Source organism: Meriones unguiculatus, chromosome 11, assembly GCF_030254825.1.
Source record: "Meriones unguiculatus strain TT.TT164.6M chromosome 11, Bangor_MerUng_6.1, whole genome shotgun sequence".
NCBI lineage: Eukaryota > Metazoa > Chordata > Mammalia > Rodentia > Muridae > Meriones > Meriones unguiculatus.
Window position 1 is genome coordinate 4,572,780 of NC_083359.1, and position 20,623 is coordinate 4,593,402.

Consider the following 20,623-nt stretch of genomic DNA (forward strand, 5'->3'; position numbering starts at 1 on the left):
GTTCCAAAAGCAGCAAGGAGTTTCCCAAACAGGAACCGAAGTTTCTAGATGAATGTCCAAAGCAGGCCTGTCAGTGAAAACAGGGTTCCTATTTGAATTGAATGACAATATCAGATAACAAAAACAGTCTGGCATGTTTTCTAGTGTAGCCCCCACCTTACAGAGTCACACAAACTGAGGTATTGTATAGTTCAACCGATTCATGCTAAGGATTAAAGTCACCCCTCCTTGTCCTACTGAAATCCAAGAACACAAAGATCAGAGCTTTCAAATGTAACACAAGGCCTCTCTCACTACATCCATGCAGCCATTTACTTACTGAAAGTTTGCAAGACAAAAAGTTTTTTTTTTCTCTTTCATTTCCTTTCCTCCCTACCCTCTCCTTCTTTCTGAGCCAAAACCTCAAATTGCAGTCCATATCGGTCTGGAACCCACTGTGTAACCCAGTTTAACTCTAGACCCATGGTGATAATACTGCTCAGCTTGGCAAATGCTGAGAGTGTAGTGTGGGCATGACCAGCCCAGGTGGGCACATAGACAACATAGTTTCACAGGTGGGAAGCAGTCTTGGAGAGGCTAGGGGTCACATGTAGGTAGAAAGTGGCAGAGGGAGAACACAAAACTACTATCCTTTGACTCCAAGTTTTTTGTTTTTTTTTTTTTTTTTTAACTACAAAGTAACTGCTTCTGACTTTTCAAGATCCTTTAAAATTCTAATGCTTCAGAATTGTACACACTTTTCAGAATCACATTCAAAGAAAGCACTGGCTCTGAAAACAACATGGGGAGATTGTGTGACTTGAATTTTTTTTTTCAGAGAAGAAATCTAACCAGTTAAGTTATGTTTTGTAAACTGGAGAATTTCTGGCATTGTTTCAAGCCCGTGACATATATGTGTGAGAGTCAGGGTCTGCTTCCATTTGCCTATGTTTTGTCTATCAGCCATGATTTGGTACTTTAGCTGTTTAAAGCCTTATCAGAGTAAGGAAAACATAATAAAATTATATTAATTACCACCACTGGGGTTGTAATGTTTTTTTTAAGCTATGCATTTGGTGAACACATTCAAATTATGGATTTATATCATTAAAAGATACATGATTATATGGTAACCAAGAGTAAACCTTAAGTGGTGGAATTCAAGTCTATCAAATTGCTATCATTTAAGATGTGGGCATTAGGTAGTGACTTAACCTTTCTGAGTCTTCGTTGGCCCCTCATTGAAATGAGAGAGTGCAGCAATGCCTACCTCTCAAAAGTTCTTGTGTCAATCAAGTGGGTTAGTGAACTCATGGTAGGGTACTGCTTGGAAGCAATATGATAGCTTAGGAAAGGGAGAGAGATTGGTGTTGTGTCAATAGAAGAACCTGAGGTTTAGGAATGGTGAGCTTCTCCTCGACAATGCACCAACCACTGCCAGTGGCAGAGGCTCTGAAAGCCAGGGCGGCCTCATCTGTGTTTGTTCATGCCTTTCATGCTACTGTCTATGAGGTCAACCAGATGACCCAGCCTGTCTACAGCAGATCCGTCTTCCAGTCCCACTTACTGCATACAGCCAATTATCCTGTTCCCACAGCCCTGGGCACCAGTCCCTCTGCTACACGGTCTACGCAACAACAAGGCAGAGGGGACATTGGTACTGGGGGAAGGGTGATCTCCCACTGGTTTGCTTGAAATTGGGGGAGTTCTCAAGATTTTCAGTTTAAGAATGCTCAGGTCTAGGGAGATGGCTCAGTGGTTAAGAATACTTGCTTCTCTTCTAGCAGACCTGATTTCTGTTCCTACACCCATGTCAGATGACTCATAAACCATAATTCCCACTCCAAGGGATCTGACTCCCTCTTCTGGCCTCTTCCTCAGACACCCACATACAGCTAACACACACACACACACACACACAGAGAGAGAGAGAGAGAGAGAGAGAGAGAGAGAGAGAGAGAGAGATTAAATCATTTAGAATCAGGATATTTGTGAGCAGATGAGGATGAGCTCAGCACTATCCCTAAAAAGTGGATAGAGTGTGATAGAAAAGTCCTTGAGCTTGACCTCAAAGATGGAGCTCTAATGGATCAGTTTATCAAGATATTCCCTCCAGCTCCATTAGGATGATTTAAAAAAAAAATTGCATCTGAAATTGCTGATTCCAGAACTTTAATACGGTAATTTCAAAGCTGTTTACATTGCTCGGTGGAGAGCCAACAACCTAATGAGAACATTTCCTTCCTCCGCCATTTATTCCCCCAGCATTTACTGAGGACCCACTCCGGAACAGGCACTTTTTGTGTACAGGGCTCTGTCCTCACGGAGATGACTACAGCAAACGTGTATGAGGGGGTAGTATGCAAACGGACATGTGAGATCGCTTAGTGATAAGTAGTCTCGGATGGGACAGTGGATTGTGGTGTTTAAACAGATTGGTCAGCAAAAATCTCCAAAGAGGGAATATTTGCACAGACACCTAGTGACATGACAGTTAAGGGGGAAAGGGGGGGAAGAAGCAAGAGCAGAGGCTGTGGGATAGAGAGAACCAGCCAGTTATGCGGATGGAGGGCAGAGGACAAATGGCCTATAGCCTTGTGAATGACGATGAGAACTTTGAACAGATTAATTAATCCCTTGATTATCTTTTTGTGGTGCTCGGAACCAGTGTAGCACACATCCCGCTACTGAAGAGACCACTAGCTACAGGGCTTGCTTTTCAATGTCAGTTATCATTATACAGTCACTTTTACTCTTCTTGGAGAACTTGGTTCTCATACCTTTCTCATTTCATTTGTCTATTTTATGGAACCCCAGAGTTGTACATATTTGTGGAATGAAAGCTTGATGTTTTGACACATGAATAGGTTGGATATTAGAGAAAGCAGGGCAGCCAGCAGCTTCGTCACCACAAGCATTTATTATTTGTTTGTGATGAGACCAATTGAAATCTTCCAGCTCTTTTGAAACACACTCTGTCTTATAGTTAGCTACAGTCTGTTGTGAAATAAAACATCAGAATTTAATTCTTTTATAACTTTGCACCTGTTGGCATTTCCACACTTCTTCTCCTCTCCCATCTCTTTCTTTCATCCCTTCTGCTTTTCTCTCATTCCCTTCCTTCTCATTTGCCTCCCCTAAAGTTCTGGTAACCATGTAACCATTAGTTTCTCCATTTCTCTATACCATTTTGAAAACACTGCTCATCTCTCTACTTCTGTGAGCATAACACTTTTTGGTGTGTGTGTGTGTGTGTGTGTGTGTGTGTGTGGTGGGGGTTGGGGGTAGTCTGAGATCCAATCAGGCTTTGCGGATGCTAGGCAAAGGCTAAGCCACGCCAAGGCCTTAAAACTGCCATCTAGGATCAGGATCATGTGATCATGTTTATTTTGTGCTCAACATTGCTTTATTTTTCACACAAATAAACTATATGGAAGGTTCCCTTTTTGTTCAGCAAATAAATGAAAACACTGTTCTGGGATCTGGGTATCAAAAGTTGTCCTTTGAAATCTCCATGATTTAATTGGCCAGAGTCAGGTCTCCAACTGCTTGGGAAGGTGGGAATGGGGCCTGGTGCCTCCTGAGAGAAACCTTATTCTCAATAGTCCAAAGGTGGTGGGGGTGACTTCCTTTGCATCCCATAAATCCAGGAAGTGGTCAGACTGAGGGAAGAAAGGGCCTGTCGGAAGTGATGTCTCTAGCGCACAGTCAAGCGTGGCGAGCCAGTGAGATCAACAAGAGTGCACCCAGGGCGGACCTCATCCATCGCCCTGAGGGGCTTCAGAGTGAGTGGGTGTATGGTGGGGAGTGTGTGAAATTTGGTGTGGACAGATGATTTGAAGACGGAGCAGTCAAGTCACCGGCCGGAAGAAATATTTTGGAAATTCCGGCTTGGTGTTCTGCTTTCAGATGAGTTTTCCCTGTGTTTCCCAGGCTTCGCTCAATCCGTCCTCTTGCCTTGGCCTCCTAAGTTCTGGGGTTACAGCTATACCTTCAACGGGGGCGTGGAAATTGTTGGCTGACCCCCTACACCCACTTGAAGTGTTTCAGGCGCCGCGCGTTACTCACTTACGCAGACTCCTGTGTAATCTCCCAGTGAGTTGGAGCTGGGTACTGAAATCTGTGAGTTACCGCATTGTTAGAACAGTGATGCTCCTGTAGAGCCCCCTCAGCTTTTCCTCGCTGTGAGCAGAATTTCTCACGATCTGAACCACCGCGCTCTCCCCAAGAGTGCCCCACGGCACGAGCGATAGCTTCTGTGACAACGCTGAGAACGCGGTCTGCCCCCTCTGCTTGTGAAGGTCAGCCCGGGGGAATCTAAGAAAAGCCCTGTTTTGGGTGCGATCCCTAAGTCTTTCTCCTCCGTCACGCAGCCGCAGCCTAGGCGTTCATTTTTCCCTGCGGCCTCAGGAAGCTGCGTCTTGGGAACTCTGGCAGCCAGGAGGGAGGAATCAGGCTGGTAAATTCCTCCCCTAAGCAGGGCTCAAGGATGTGCCCACGGCCGATTCTTCAGCTTCCAGCTTAGGAAAAAGTGACTGGTAAGTCTGTAGTGAGGGTGGCTGGGGACACTGATCCGGTAACATGGGCCCCGAACGCCACCTCAGCGAGGAGTCAGAATGTTAAGTTCTACCCGGACAGCTGCTAGGTCTTAGCTCAGGAATGTTAATCCCCACTGAAAAGCTCGCATGAAAGGCAACAGCTTTTAGCAGCTGTGCTAATGGTCTCTCATCCATCAAACGGCCCTCCCCTCAGTCTTTCCGTTGTCAGCTAGGCCCCTTTCTTCGATGAGAAGTGGATATAAAATCTTAAGGGGCAGGTTATTTTTATTTATTTTAATCATATGAGCCTAGGAAAAAAATTCCCAAGTAATACCCGCTTGGAAAAGTTGGATCAAGCATGCTGAAGGAAAATATTATTTAAAAAAAATTATATTAGGTTGTGAGCTAGCTCAGTAACGTGATTGCTGTGCAACAGGAGGACCCGGGTTCTGTTGTCCCTAGAACCCACGTGAAAAAGCTGATGATGGGGCATCGACTTCCAGTTCCAGTTCTGGGGAGGTAGAAAAAAGAGGACCCCCTCGGGCACCCTCTGTCAGTGAGCTCCAAGCCAATGAGAGATGCTGACTCCACAAACAAGATGGTGGCTCCTACGCTCACCTCCACCACACAACATTATCCATTCAACAATCAAATTTTTAATTTAAAAATTGACAAAAGTATGCATTGATCAAGAAGGACATATTTTGAAGTGTATGCGTGTGTATGTATGCACTTATATATGTGATAACCTTAGTTAGGGTAATTGTCACAGTTGATAGAGTCATTGCAGTTGTTAAAGTCCCAGCCTGCTACAGGGCATGGCTGCCATACCCTGCCCTCCACCTAGGGGCTGGACTTCTCTCCCAGAGGCCCTTCACTATCTAATCAGACATCTTGATTCTGCTGCTCCATTTCACCAGTCTCCCCTGCTCTCTTCCCACTCCTAGTGCCTGCTCCATTTCCCCCTTCCCCCCACCCCCTCTGTTCCCAATAAACCTGCATTTATATGATATGGCTTCATCGCTCCATTAGTTCACTTTGTTTTATTTACTCAATCAGCAGTTACCATAAACAATTCTCTTGCTCTTACATTCAGTGTATATTAGTCTGTTAAGAATCTTCCCAAGGTGCTATAATGAAGAATTTCTTTATTTTTACTTACTAATTTATTTTTAAAATCACTTTAGTATCATCAACTCCCCCCAAAAAACATGACACGAGTATGTTAATGGAAGCCCTTGGACAAACATTTGTCCAGTCTCTAACGTAGACATCTCAGTGAACATCTGTAGAGTTCCAATCCCCATTCTGAAGACACACAGTGAGGGTTTTACACCTTCACAATTAGTATTTTTGTGTTTTTTTCTACCACACAAAACACACACACACACACACACAACTGTGACAGTGTTGAAACTAGGAAGCCTATTACCGTTATATTTTCCTTCACGACTCATGTGTCTTTTTGTGTCTTGCCCTTCCTCATCGCCTAATACTGCTCTTTCCTGGGGGTAACTTGTTTTATTTCTAACTTAGCTTGTCAGGGTATGAGTGTGGCATTCAGAAGACAACTTGCAAAAGTTGTTCTTTCCTTCTAGCACGTGGATCTTGTCAATTGAACTTGGGTCTTCAGGGTTAGCCGCAAGTACCCTGACACCGTGGCACTCTCTTGCTGGTCCTTCAGCCTTTTCTGTGTAACCAGAAATGTCTACAACCAAAACCACCGTCTCCATCAAGATAATGAGGAGATTTATTAATTCCCAAGTTTTCTTTTCGTTCTTTTGTACTCTGCGCTGTGTGTCTGTGCACGCCATAAGCCCTCTGTCTGCGTCGATAGGTAACCATTGGTCTCTGCTTCTGTGGTCTCCATTTCCTGGGAAACTGCCCGCGTTCATGATGTGAACATACAAAGGAATGGGAGCACACTTTGGGTGACGATGCCTCTCTGGGTCAGCATATGTGCGTGGAGATTTCACTTTCCCTTTACTGTGGGATACAACTCACTGGTGACGGACATCTGGGCTCTCCCCTGCTCTGAGATTTTACTGTTTTATGCTGTGAATCTTTCTAGGCAAATCTTCACACGGCTGATACTTTCATCTCTCTGGAGAAAGCACCCAGCACACTGCACTACAGGGGTTGTTTCTTAACTTAAACAAACGAAAACAAAGTGAAGCTACCCGCTGCTGTGTCATTTTCCACTAACAGGTATGATAGGTCCAGCCCCTACCTCTGGACCACACTTCAGTCATTTAAGGACTGTGTGGTTAGGTCCCTGTGTTTTCTTCTTTCCCTAGATCCCATGCAGTTGGACTTTTACCGGCACCTACTTGAATGTCTGCGTAAATAAACATCATCTTAGTGTGTGGCTTGTCCTCTCATTCTCTTTAACAGAGCTATTACATTTTGAAGTTCAGTTTATATTTCCCCCCCTTTATGGTTCATGCTTTTGGTGTTCAGCTAAGACATTTTCGCCTAAGCCAAGATCACAGCGATTTCCTCTAATGTTTGCTCTTGGTCATTTTTACAATTATGATTTTTCTTTTTTGTTTGGTCCAAATTTGGACTTGAGAAAATGTTTGGTAAATTTTTCTTTTTCTTTTAAGCTTTTGCTGTTACTGTAGATGTGCATGAGACTGTGGCCTGTGCCTTTTTTATTGTAAAAAATTGAGGCTGCTGGGGTGAGAGATTAGGGAAAGAAGATGCTAGAAGGTGGAAGGAGGGATGCGTGAAATACAAGCTCTGTCTAGACTGTGTGTTTTTGTTTGTTTGTTTGTTTGTTTTGCTCTACTGTCTCCACACTGTCTGGGTGTCAAACTCTTGCTGCTCTCCACCAGCCCTTTCCTTCTCCTTTGTCACTCTTCATACTTCATTCTCTTGCTCTTTTTCCACTTTCCTCCCAATTCCCTTCCTCCTTCCCTTCCCTCCTTCTCTCCCTTCCTTATCTAGCCCATCTGAAAGTTCCCTGTGCTCCAGTCAGTAAAGATAAAATGAAATTTTAATTATCTCCCCATGTTCTTTTTCTGGTTTAATCCATGGTCATTTGAAAATCTTAGTTTCACGAGGGCCCCTTACTGGTCTCCAGGTTTCTATCTGTGTTTCTTCCATGTTGGTGTTCTGTTTTGTTTTGTTTTTCTTAAACACACCAGACAAATAGATTCCTTTAAAAGGCTTGTTAATATCACTTAATTGCTTAAAACCCTCTCCGGCTCTGAGTAAAGGCAAGCAAATAGGTGTGGAGCCTCTGGGCCATGGCATGCTCAGCACCTGGTTCCTCTCCTCTCCTGTCTCTCTCATTCTCCTGCAGCTGCAGCCGGGCTAGCTGTCTCACACATAGAACAGCTACAGTTGCCTGCTGCCGGGTCTTGGCATTTTCTGTTCTTTCTGTCTTGAAGGGCTCAGTGCCCAAACACTCAGTATGGCTTGCTCTCTTGCTTCCTTCAGGGCTCTGCTCAAATGTGTTTGAATTAGAGAGGCATTCTATGAATGCATCGCAATGAAATGCGACTGTCTCCCTCCGCCTCTAGATTTTCCACTTGCACTGACCTGACACATTGCATGGCTGCTTATTTGTCGGTTGCCTTTGTTAGTGTAGAGGGGATTCAGCTGGCCTGACTTCAGGGTCCTAGCAACATCTCACATCATCACCTGCCACCACTGCCAGATGCACCAGGTGTGCGCAGGGATAAAAGGACCTGCCTGTCACCCCAGCTCTCTGCTCGCTCTCTCTTCCTCTCTCTCGTGTGTGTGTGTGTGTGTGTGTGTGTGTTCCAGCTTCCCTCTGTCCCCACATTTTCTCTCTGCCCTCCTCTGCTTTCATGGCTCTGCACCTGTCTGTCTGCCTGTCTACATGTCCACTTACCTCTCCTCCTGGACGTCCTAACTCCTCCCCCTTTCCCCTCCCCCAAAAAACTTTCTTGCAGCAGATAAGTTTCATGGCGTAATCATATATTATAAAAGACTTTCTGTTCCTGTAGAGTGTAAATTCCCCGAGGGCTGCTTGTTCTCTGTCACACCCACAGGATTTAGAGCCTGGCACACAGGGACTAAATGAATGTGTGTTTCTGGAGAGACACCCTCAGAGAGGCAGCTTCGGAGAGGAGTTTTCTTAGTAATTTGTAGCAATCCAGAGATATTTATTAAAACAGGATCTGGCCAAGCATGCCCTTGTACTCCTGTACTGCCAGTACACTCGGCAGCAGGGTGGCTCAGGCAAGGGGATCTTAAGTTCAAATCCAGCCTGGGCAGCATAGGGAGACCCTATCTCAAACAAAAAGCCCTTTGTGAATGCTACTGTGTAGGAGCTCCTGAGGTTGAAATGGGGAAAGAGCTATTGGGTAGCGGTGAGGTTCAGCGTATTGAATGCTCCTTGACTCGTTAGTGTTGGTCACCTTGACACCAACCAGAGTCACCTGGGAAGAGAGAACCCCAGTTGAGGAACTGCCTCCATCCATTTGGCTTGAGGGCGTGTCTGTGGGTGGTTCTGGGTTGTTGAAGACCCTGAGGGTGGTTGTGGGGTGTTTAAGACAGGGCTCTTCCATTGTCTGTGCCTCAGTTCTTGCATCATTCCTGCCTTGAGCTCCTGCCCTGGGTTCTCTCACTAACAGACTGTAACCTATGAGCCAAACAAGCCCTTTCCTTCCCAAGTTGGTTTTGGTCAGTGTTTTATCATGGCAACAGGAGGTAAACTGAGCTAGCTCTATGTATCCATCTATAATAGTAAGAAAAAATAAGAGCTGGGTAAGACCCGGCTTTGCCGGAAAACGTTTTTGCAAATGAAAAAGAAAATCTGGTTTAATTTCTCAATGTGTTATAGTTTTTATTCAGTCGAGAGTGGGAGAAAAGCGAACATGGCCCCAGCAAGTGGCCCAGAGCAGCACATTCTGTGCTTCCCTTCAGCCGCTGGTGGCCTCGGCAAGATGTGTTCACTCTGCACTGATTTTGGTGTGAACCTCTCGGCTCTTCACCCGCAGCTTGTTGACCTGGGACTCGGCAATGTCCGCCCGCTCCTCAGCTTCCTCCAGCTCGTGCTGGATCTTGCGGAACTTGGCCAGGTTGACATTGGATTGTTCCTCCTGAGAACACACAAGAGTTCTGGCGGTTAGAGGCCGTGCTCCGTGCTCCGTGCTCCATGCTCCTTGCTGTGTTAGTCACGAGGCCAGGTTATTCTGCAATTGTATTTCCTTCTCATGTCTGACCTCCAGCCTCAACCTAATTTGTAACTCCTGTGACAATTTCAACTTGAAGAAAGGAAACGGAGAAATTGTTTTCAAGTGGAAGAGAATAGCCCTTTGGTCAAACCTTCCCACCACTTCCCTGCTCTTTAGAAGAGATTTATTTTATTTTTAGTTGATGTGTTTAGGTGTTTGGCCTACCTATATTCTGCACAACATATTCATGCAGTGCCGGAAGGGAGGCCAGAAAAGGGCATTGGAACCCCTGGGAAAGTGGTTACATGTGATTGCGAGCCACCAAGAGGGTGCTGGGAATTAAACTTGCATTCTCTGGAAGAGCAGCCAGTGCTTTTAACCACTGAGCCATCCCTCCAGCCCCTGGCTTACCTGTGTGTGTGTGTGTCTAGAGGAAAAAGAAAGAAGAGACCCGGATGCCCTCAAGACCTCCATAAGCAAATGTTTACATTCATATAGCTTGGAAATCCTACTAGATATTGTTTCCCCGTGTGTTTTAAGACCAGCACAGAGAAAGGGAAAAAGTGGGGCTAAGACAATCGCCTGCTTTGTGTGACTGTTCCTATTCATGCCTTCTCTTTTTTCCTATCACATGTATCTAGAAGAGTGGGGCGGGGCGGGGAGGGGCGGGGCATGAAAGCAGAGCGGGAGAGTTTCAGCATCATTTCTTTGTGTCTTGGTACTGAAGAACTCCACTGTCCTCATGCCACTGGCTGTGTCTCTGGCCCTTCCTGCGTATTCTAGTCACCGCAGCACACACAGGAGGGAAAGCCTCACCTACATAGTGAGTCCACACGTCAGCTGAGGGGAAAATCGCACGTGACTTTTAGGGACATGATTTTGTGTATATTGAGAGACAGAAATTGTTCACCCTGGCGTTGGTGCTTTTGTTGGGAGTTTGTTACTATCAATGAAGCCTGGGTATTTGGAGCCTCCTCTTTCTCCAGCCTAATAATAAATACCTCATCTGGAGCCCGAGTCTCTGATTAGCATGGGGGAGCGCACACTTACATTTGTGTGCTCACAGTCCCTATAAAATGCATGAATGGTTGAATCTTACTGTGTGCCCTTCTTCCCATACATGTTTTTTTTTTTAAGACACATTTTTTCCCCTCAACAGAATTCTGCTTTTTTCCATAAAACTTCAAAGATACTCACAGCCTCCTCAGCTTGTCTCTTGTAGGATTTCACCTTCGCCTGTAGCTTGTCCACCAGGTCCTGCAATCTGAGCACATTCTTGCGGTCCTCCTCGGTCTGAAAGGTTGATGAAAAGATACACTTTCAATCCAAAGAAACGTGCCTACCGCTGGCGCTAAAATAAGCTGGGGGCATGCTCAAAGGGGGACCTTGGGGTAATCTTTACTAAACCATGCTATGAACAGTGGTCATGCTTGCTCCATGTGTGCTATATCAAGCCTCTGAATTAATTCTACATATCTTCTCCAGTCCTTGGCCCCTCTTCTGGGAGAGGCCACACTTTGCCTGAAGGCTTATAGTCTTCTCTCTCCTCCGATGCTACTTTTTCTCCCTTCCTTCCTTCCCTCCCTTTTTTCTTTCCCTTTTCTCCTCCCTTCCATCTTCCTTACTATTAGTGGTGATCAAGCTCCTGTGGAATATAGACTCTACACTGACCTGCATGCCCTGTTTGATATTGCTTTGTAAAGGCTTCCCTAATCACTGCAGGCTTGGTGATGCCTGCAGCCAGCAACTCTGCCTTTTCTCCTTTACGTACAGGGAGTTAACACGCCCATCTGCAAGTGCCACCTAAGTAGTCACGAGGGTTCTTGCTTCCCTTAGGGCATGATACCTGCACGTTCTAGAAAGCTATTCCTCTTACCTGGTAGGTAAGCTCCTTTACTCTTCGTTCATGTTTCCTTAACCCTTTAACAGCCTCAGCGTTACGCTTCTGTTCATTTTCAACCTCTCCCTCAAGTTCACGGACCTATAACCAAGAAAGAAGAATAGATTGCCAGTCAGTGTTGGGTAATGAGCTTAGGATAGCCTGCAGGTATGGGCAGCATGTTTAGGGCAGAAGATACCCACCCTGGCCTCCAGTTTCTGGATCTGCTTCTTGCCGCCCTTCAGCGCCAGCTGCTCGGCCTCGTCCAGGCGATGCTGCAAGTCTTTCACCGTCTGCTCCAGGTTCTTCTTCATCCGCTCCAGGTGGGCGCTGGTGTCCTGCTCCTTCTTCAGCTCCTCCGCCATCATGGCGGCCTGAAAGGCAAATGGATGGAGAAGATACTGAGGCCTGGCGGAGGCAGGCAGCACTGATGTGAAGAGGGTCACGTGCATGGCGCTCACATCAGTGATGGCTTTCTTAGCCTTCTCCTCTGCATTGCGTGACTCCTGAATCACTTCCTCCACTTCATTCTGGAGCTGTGAAACATCATTCTCCAACTTCTTCTTGGTGTTGATGAGGCTTGTGTTCTGTTTAAAAAAAATGTGGAAATTGAAAAGATTTTCAGGTTTTTCAGTTGGGATTTCAAATGTTCTATTTTTGTCTAACTCAGGAGACCTGGTGTCAGCGTTCACTAATGTGAAGTATTCTATTTGGCTCAAACTCATAATCATTTCTATGGTTGGAATGTTCTTCCTCGTATTCAGTCCTCTACTGCCTATCTGACATACATATGAGGGCCTCTGCAGTTTTAAGAGGGCCTATATTGACAGGGTTTGGTAGTGCGTGCTTTCAATCCCAGTAGTCAGAGGCTAAGGCAGGTGGAGCATGAATTTAGGGACAGCCAGTGACACATAAGAAGACCCTGTCTCAAGACAACTATGAAAGCCCATTCTTAGTAGTCACCTATTACTTGTTCTTTCATTTGTTTTATTTATAGTACTTTTTGCTTAAGAGGTTGGGGAATAACAGCTTTTCTACGTGTGTCTGAGTGCATGACATGGGAAGTCACTCAAAAGAATTGTGTGTGTGTGTGTGTGTGTGTATGTGTGTGTGAATAGGGCTGTGGGGAGGGAAGGAGGAAAAGAGGAAGAGAGGGAAGGAGAGGGAGGGAAAGAGAGAGGGTCTTGTTCTTTGGGGGAGGGTTCTGAATTTGTATTATGAAAACATTTTCTTAAAACTTCAAGACAGTGCTCTCTTGGGAAGACAAACCCCCCTCGGTGTGTATTTGGAAATGCTGGATTGTTGGTATCACAGAGATCGCACGAGGGAGAGGGTCCACTATTACTTAATGCCTGGGCAAGAAGGGATGGTAAGTGCTCTGCAGGGCACAGGACCATTGAGCACAGCTCAGCTGAACTCTGATGTGACCCTGATAAGCGCCGCATGAAATATGTTTCTGTTTGGAGTCAAAGCCTGTTTATCCAGGGTTATTCTTCATGGTTTTAAGTAACCCCCAAAGTCTACCCTTCTTTCTAAATTTACAAACCCTTTATGAGAGACAATCTAGCAAAGATGAACAGGAAAGCACAACGAGGTTACCCATAGTCCTGTCATACTCCAGCGGTGGTTCAGGTACAGCCCATTCTTGGTTATATGTGCATTCTTGCACCCTGGACTCCTCACTTAGCAGTGCACTGGCATCTGGCTCACCTGGGTGTGGAGGAGCTGCACGCGCTCACTGGCATCCAGCAGCTCCTGCTCTGCGATCTTCCTGCTCCTCTCTGTCTGCTCCAGCGTGGCCCGCAGCTCCTCGATCTCGGCCTGGAGCAGGTTGGCTCTGCGCTCCACGATGGCCAGCTGCTCCTTCAGGTCCTCCTGGCCCCGGAGAGCGTCATCCAGGTGCAGCTGGGTGTCCTGTAAGGTACAAAATATTGTGACTGCCCTGAAGAGGACAGGAAGAGGACATCACCTAGGAGATGACCTAGAACAGAGCACTGGTGCTGCTAGGAACGGGACGGGACTCGCCTGTCATCTGTCTGAGCTTAAGAATGATGGTGACATTTGTTTAGAGTGTGAGCAAATTACCAGGAGACAGACTGTTGCTCTGCCTCCGCCTTTAACTTGTTATCCATCACATGCTCGTCACTATCTTTTTATCATTTATAGAGCATCCTCTACACACTCTACACAGTGCTTGGCATCTGCTATGTCATTTGATCCTCACAGCCATCCTTGAGCTTCGAAACATATTTTTTATTATGTAGAAGAAGTAACAGGCCCGAGAGGTTAATAACTTCCTTGAAGTCAGAATGACAAAACTAAGACTCAGCCTCCTCAGGCCTGTTTTATAGAAAGCCTGTGTATTTTTCTGTCTTGTCATTTCTTGATCTTTCAGCTTCTGTTTGTTCTGCATATGAGTTCTGTAAACCATGTTTTAAGCACATTTAATTAGTTACCTTGGTGCATTTAACTGTATAATTTGGTGAATAGGGGGGTGGCTACCTAGGTGTTAATTGTCAACTTAACAGAATCGAGGAATACCTGGAACAAAGGGATTGTTCTGAGGGATTATCATGACTATATTAATCGATAAAGGAAGACCCACTATAATTGTGGGCAGGACCATTCACTGGGCAGGGGATCTTGGTCTGTATAGAATGGAGAAAGCACTAGTCTGAGCCAGAATAAACACTTGCTCCTTTAAGTTGATCTTTGCCAGGATGTTCTATCACAGCAGAGGGGAAAGCAGCTAGCTAACACAGATTGCTTAAAAAGTGGTTGTGGGCATGGCAGACAGGTGTGTCTGTGACTCATCTGAGAGGCAAGTCTACCTTGAGGATGCCTTGTGTGTTTCTGTAGTTCCTCAAGCTCTCAGCAGCCAGTCGGTTGGCATGGTTCAGCTGGATCTCCATCTCATTGAGGTCGCCCTCCATCTTCTTCTTGACCCTCAAAGCATCATTCCTGCTCCTGATCTCGGCATCCAGCGTGCTCTGCATTGTCTCCACAACTCTAACATGGTTTCTCTTCAGCTGGTCGATCTCCTCGTCCTTCTCTGCAATCTTCCTGTCTATCTCAGACTTGACTTGGTTTAACTCCAGCTGGATGCGTAGGATCTTTCCCTCCTCGTGCTCCAGAGACGCCTTGAGGAAACAGTGATCGGTCAGCACTGAGCTGAAGACAACTCAAGTGCCTGGCCTCTACCATGCGTGTGTGAGACAAACTCTTATTGGTGCCATCTTGTTGAGCTTTAAAGTTAACAGAGTTGACCTAAGAACCTATGAGGTGAATCTTTTGTTTGTTTGTTTATCCAGGCACAGATGATATAGCACAGTTCTGGAGTTTATATAGATAGGTCTGTGTACAATCTAAAGATTCATGACAGCACTAAAAGAATCATTTGATTCATTTGTATGTAGCCTTGTATACTACATATACATATGTATGTTTCATAAACTACACTCTTCGTGTATGATATATTAATCTGGCACAGAAACTGTCAGCTTTTAAATCATTTTTTTCCTGATTACATAGTGCTACTCACTGTTATACATGGGGACAATATAAAAACAAAGTTTCCCATTGTCCCTCACAGAGAGACAATCATTTTAATGTTAATCATTTTAACCATTTTTTTTCTTACTATTTTTTAAGGCAGGCTGTCTTGTTTTGTGGTTCAGGCTGACCTTGGGCTCATTCATGGTTCTTTCCATTTCTCTATTTCTATCTTTTTATCTAACCAAAGTTGCATATGAAAATACTGTTGCTTTTTTAAGACCAAGTATTTGTGTCTATCATCAATCTTTCACATTAATCATACTGTTTGTATGATTTCATTTTCACTTACTTATTTAATAAATAGTTGAGAGAAAGAGAGAGAACATGAAGGCCAGAGAAAAATCTCTGAGAATTACTTTCTCCTTCTACCATATGAGTTTTGAAGATTGAACAGAATATAAGGTTTGGTGGAAAGTGAACCATTTTGCCGGGTCCCTTTTGGTCTTTTAAGGTGAGATTCTGCTATAAAGCTCTGGCTGACCTAGGTCTTACTATGTAGATCAAGCTGGCCTCAAATTTGGGATAATTCCCCTGCCTTTCCCCCCAAGTGCTAGGATTTCAGTATGTGTAACTGAAATCCTGGCTTATTAACCATACTTGCTATTTGAAATTCTGTTGTTCTACAGTTTGCTTACATTCTCATTGGACATCTTTATCTTAAAGTTTTACCTCTTTTAAAAATTATTCTCTTGTGATAAAGTCTCAGAAACTAAATTGATGGGTTAGAGTATTTGCATTTCTCTCAAACTTATTTTTGTTTTATTTATGTGCACATGTGTTTGTGTAGATTGTGTCATGTGTGTGCAGGAGCTCCTGGAGGCCACAAGAAGGTGTCTGATCCTCTGGAGCTGGAGTTATAGGTGGTTGTGAGCCACCAGATGTGGGTACTGGGAAATGCACCCAGGAAGAGCTCTCAACAGCTGAAACATCTCTCCAGCCTCAGTATTGACAGTATTACGGCTTTTGATAGGATCATCTACTTGACCTGTACACAAAGGTCCCGCATTTAAGTTCTCTGTAACACATACCTCTGCTTCCTCTAAGGCAGCCTGGATCTCACATTTCTCTTGTTCCACTTGCTTCTTTATTTTCTCCAGCTCATGGATGTGCTTCCCTCCCTCTGCAATCTGTTCTGTCAGATCAGAAATCTCCTCTGTGGAAGAACAGATGAGAGGATGAGGTTGGAAAGATTGCAGCATGGGACGGTAGAGTAAAGGCTGAATAGGGTCGGGAAGGTCACCCCGACTCACGCTGCAGGTTCTTGTTTTCTCTCTTCAGCGTCTCGAGTTGATCCAGAGACTCCTCATAGGCGTTCTTCACCTTGAACAGCTCAGTGCTGAGAGAACGAGACTCCTTCTGGCAGGACTCAAGCTCAGCCTGAGTTTCCTCATACTTCTGTCTCCATTCTGCCAGCACCTGAAAAGACCATTGGCTGTCAGCTGGGACAAGGAGAAGGAAGCCCTAATAAAGTTCTTGTAAAGTTCAAGGAAGCTAGAGCACCTTGTCGAAGTTCCTCTGCTTCTTGTCCAGGGCGGCGCAGGCCGCGTTTGTCCTCTCCACGTCCAGCATGAGGTCCTCCACCTCGTTCTGCAGCCGCTGCTTCGTCTTCTCCAGGGAAGCGCACTTGGCGTTCACGGCCTCCACGTGCTCCTCAGCTGCCTGCAGACGCTGAGCCAGCTTCTTCCTGAGAAGTTAACCAGACTGTCAAGACCCGGCCAAAGTCAGGGACAAAATGATAACTGCTCTGGTTCCTTCTCGCTGTCCTGTCCTGTACTAGCGAAACCAGCTGCCTTTCAGCAGTAATCAACACATTTGCATTCTAGAGCAAGAAACTGGAATGTCCCGAAATGGCATGCAGTTGGACTCAGTGAAGTTTTGGGAATGTTACTGGGTTCCCACAGTGCTTTGTGCCTTAATACATCAATGACTCTGGACTTAACAGGACTTCTCATTCAGAATGACCGTGAAAAGCATTAGCTGGGACAACAGGGTTGATTGGCATATATATCCTTCTTAAGCCAAGAAGAAACTGAAGCTAACTAGATATTCTTATCAGGCAAAAATACACCAAGTATGTTTGTTTTCTCAGACTTTCTGATTCTCTTTATGACCCCTGCCCACAGAGAATCGCCAATTTGTTTGAATCATGTATGTTTGGTCAGGCTAACTAGAGGACACAATCGATAGACAAATCTGGACAGTTAATGCAGCATACAGTCACTTGAACGGTTTATATTCTTACTTCATGACCCATAAGGTGCCAAGGCCACATCTTTAAGAGGCAGAAAACCTCTTTCAGCTTGACACTCAGGAAGGTGTATAAGAAGGTGCCCTCTGTCTACCAAGACGAAGGTTTTATCATATTTAAACCAATCCTCAACATTTTGTGTAGTTTAGCGAACTCCACTGTGAGTTTTAAGAGGGATGTTTGTCCATGGAGAGCTAAAGACACTGACCACTGGGATCAGAACATCTGGTTCCAGCACCGGCTCTTCCTCTAAATAAGTCTGTGGCCTCAGGTTAGCAAGTTACCCTCTTGCAGCCTCAGTTCGTAAAAGAAGAAAAACTGGTAATGGCGGCCTAACATTGCCATGAAGATAGATGAGCAAATGATGGATGTGCAGCCATTGACACAGGAACGTAGAGGGCTGGGAAAGGCAAAACTTGCCTTTCCCTCCTGCTCCTGACCTGTATACGTGACCGGAAGAAACTGCTCTCAGTACATGGTAGCCATTGACATTTTCATGTTCTCATCAGCAAGGCCACCCCGGCTTACTGTGGGAGCCGCTGCAGCAAGCGGCTCGGAGGCCGCATCTTTGTTATCTCAAGTTTGCATCACATACTTGGCCTCCTCCAGCTCCTCCGTGCGCTGGATGGCATCCGTCTCGTATTTCGTCCTCCACTGGGCCACCTCGCTGTTGGCCTTGGACAGCGCCCTCTGCAGCTCGGCTTTGCCTTCCTGCTCCTCCTCGTACTGTTCCCGCAGCAGGTCACAGTCGTGGCGGGAGGACTGCAGGGCGTGGGCCAGCGCGTTCTTGGCCTGCAGAAGTGGTAGTCCAGTGGTTTCAATTGATGTATCCTACAGCACTTAGCTTATGCAGCTCAAGTAGAATATAACTGGGCATTCTCAGGTTTGAGGCTCTGTTAAGACTCACCTTGGTCTCTTCCTCGAGCTGACGCTTCAGCTCCTCAATCTGCTGGGTAGTTGCCTGCTTGCTTCTTGACAACTGAGAGACTAAAGCATCTTTCTCATCTAACTTTCTGGAATACTCTCCTAAGAACAGAAGAAGTGGGAGTGCCCATGACATAGCAATAAGCTATACTTGTGTTCATGTCTAAACACAGAAGTGGAATTAACCAAAAATAAAAAAATTAAAAAAAATAAAACAACAAAAAAGCAAAAAACCTGATAGTGTGTTGATTTCCCTCTAAAATGAAAGTATCGCTGCAGAGTGAGAACCCTTTTCGTGCAGTGCTGGATGGGGGCAGCCAGAGAAAGCATCTGTACCTGCTTCTGTCTGCAGGCGCGTTCTCTGCGCCGTCAGCTCATTGATGAGCCGCTGCTGTTCCTCCTCCTTTGATTTCAGCTCGCTCACCTGGTCCTCCAGGGTGCGGCACATCTTCTCAAGGTTCCCCTGAAAACCAGGTGACAAGGAAGAATCAAACACTGAATACAGGTGAAAAACAGATATTAAATCCCAATTTGTAAAGTATGTAAGATGTTTCATTATTAAAAGGATAAAATATATCTTAAAAATGTGAGATACGAGTAGAAAGCTCTGTCCCTGGTGCTTTGGCATATGCCAGAATACAACATACATGTTATATTCATTTTTGGAAGACAGCAATACATCCCAATGATGGTGACACATACGTAAGAGGATTTTGAAGTCATCTTAGTGGGTCATAGTCAGTAATTTTAGAAAAGAAAATTACAGGAATATATTAGGATGGAAAATATTTGATTAAGGCTATAAAACACCTGCAAGCCATGTTTGATGCCAAGAACAATGGATGAGGTTTTTCTGGCTCATTGCCCTTTCTACAGACAGGCTACCTTGGCTTTGGCGATGGCCTCTGCATTACTGCTAAGGTCATCGATCTCCATCTTGAGCTCGCTCTTCTCCTTCTCCAGCTTCTGCTTGACCCGCTGCAGGTTGTCAATCTGTTCCCCAAGCTCGGCCATACTGTCTGCATGCTTCTTCCTCAGGGTGGCTGCTGTGGCCTCATGCTGCAGGGTGGCCTCCTCCAGGTCCCTGCGCATTTTCTGGAACTCAGCCTCTCTCTTCTTGTTCATCTCGATCTGGGCTGAAGTGGCCCCTCCGGCTTCTTCCAGCCTCTCGCTGATCTCCTCCAGTTCCCGGGAGAGGTCAGAGCGCTGCTTCTCTGCTTTGGCCCTGGAGGCCCTCTCTGCCTCAATCTCCTCCTCCAGCTCCTCGATGCGGGCCTGGAAATCAAACAAGTACACCGACACATTAAAATTCGTTTCAATTTTAGTGGGTTTTGGTGTGTAGAAAAACAGAAAGATGAGGGGCTGGGCATGGTAGTTCCTAGAACCCAGGATTCTGAGGCAGAAGGATTTTGAGTTTGAGGTCAATCTGTACTATAGAGTGTGATCCTGTCACAAAACACCAAAAAGGTAGATAAACAAACAAATAAATGAATAAGAAAAAAAGGGAAGAAAGAAAGAAAAAGGAAGGAAGGGAGGAAGGAAGGAAGAAAGGAAGGAAGGAAGGAAGGAAGGAAGGAAGGAAGGAAGGAGCGGAACTGTCTCTGACAAGGACTTTGTTGTTTCTTCCTGGTGCCTACAAGGCCCCTATGGAAGAAGATGCACTCAATCCTGATGTGACTTGATGTGCTGGGGGGGGGCTCGCTTTTCCTGAGGGGTAGGGGAGGGTGGATAGGGAAGACAGGGAGGGAGGGCAGGAGTGGAAGGAGAGGAAGGAGAGGGCTACAATTGGGATGTAAAGCGAATAAATAAATTAATTTTAAAAAAAGAAAAGGAAGGAAGAAAGAAAAGAAAGAAGAAAGAAAGAGAAATAAAGAAAGAAAGAAGAAAGAAAGAGAAAGAAAGAAAGAAAGAAAGAAAGAAAGAAAGAAAGAAAGAAAGAAGAGAAAGTGAGACAATTTACCTGCAGTTCTTTGATCTTCTTTTGGAGCTGGATTTCTACTGCTTGCTCATCTTCAATTTTGCTTATCAAATTGCTGATTTCAAACTCCTTCCTTTAGACAGAACAGCAGACATATTAGTACATAAATTATTTTAAAGATGGCATCGCATAGAATTCTTTCTGGAGCACCTACTTTTTAAGCTTCTCATCAAGTTGCTGTTTGTCATTTTCTATGTCCATTGTGGACTCTTGGGCCAGTTTGAGATCTCCCTCCAATTTCCTCTTGGCTCTTTCTAGGTCCATCCTCAGTTTCTTTTCTTGCTCTAGTGATCCTTCAAGCTGACGGAGAAGAGAAATCCATTAAAATTGAAATTCATTTGAACAAATATTTCAGAAGGATATTTGAAATGT

General features: G+C 45.2%; 1 protein-coding gene across 4 annotated transcripts in view; it reads right to left on the bottom strand.

Annotated features, from left to right (window-relative positions):
* Nucleotides 1-9,330: 9,330 nt before the first annotated feature.
* The window catches only part of LOC110559420 (myosin-8), a 30,451-nt gene continuing 19,158 nt past the window's right edge, over nucleotides 9,331-20,623 (bottom strand). For all 4 annotated transcript variants that reach the window (XM_060363473.1, XM_060363475.1, XM_060363472.1 and 1 more), the window contains exons 23-38: nucleotides 20,406-20,551; nucleotides 20,234-20,324; nucleotides 19,159-19,548; nucleotides 18,610-18,736; nucleotides 18,257-18,375; nucleotides 17,945-18,141; nucleotides 16,602-16,785; nucleotides 16,352-16,517; nucleotides 16,130-16,254; nucleotides 14,378-14,686; nucleotides 13,257-13,460; nucleotides 12,008-12,133; nucleotides 11,750-11,920; nucleotides 11,544-11,648; nucleotides 10,865-10,960; nucleotides 9,331-9,592 (exon numbers count right to left, since the gene is read on the bottom strand). In XM_060363473.1, coding sequence (XP_060219456.1) covers nucleotides 9,443-9,592; nucleotides 10,865-10,960; nucleotides 11,544-11,648; nucleotides 11,750-11,920; nucleotides 12,008-12,133; nucleotides 13,257-13,460; nucleotides 14,378-14,686; nucleotides 16,130-16,254; nucleotides 16,352-16,517; nucleotides 16,602-16,785; nucleotides 17,945-18,141; nucleotides 18,257-18,375; nucleotides 18,610-18,736; nucleotides 19,159-19,548; nucleotides 20,234-20,324; nucleotides 20,406-20,551 — 2,706 coding nt within the window. In that variant the 3' untranslated portion in view covers nucleotides 9,331-9,442. The remainder of the gene's footprint in view (nucleotides 9,593-10,864; nucleotides 10,961-11,543; nucleotides 11,649-11,749; nucleotides 11,921-12,007; nucleotides 12,134-13,256; nucleotides 13,461-14,377; nucleotides 14,687-16,129; nucleotides 16,255-16,351; nucleotides 16,518-16,601; nucleotides 16,786-17,944; nucleotides 18,142-18,256; nucleotides 18,376-18,609; nucleotides 18,737-19,158; nucleotides 19,549-20,233; nucleotides 20,325-20,405; nucleotides 20,552-20,623) is intronic.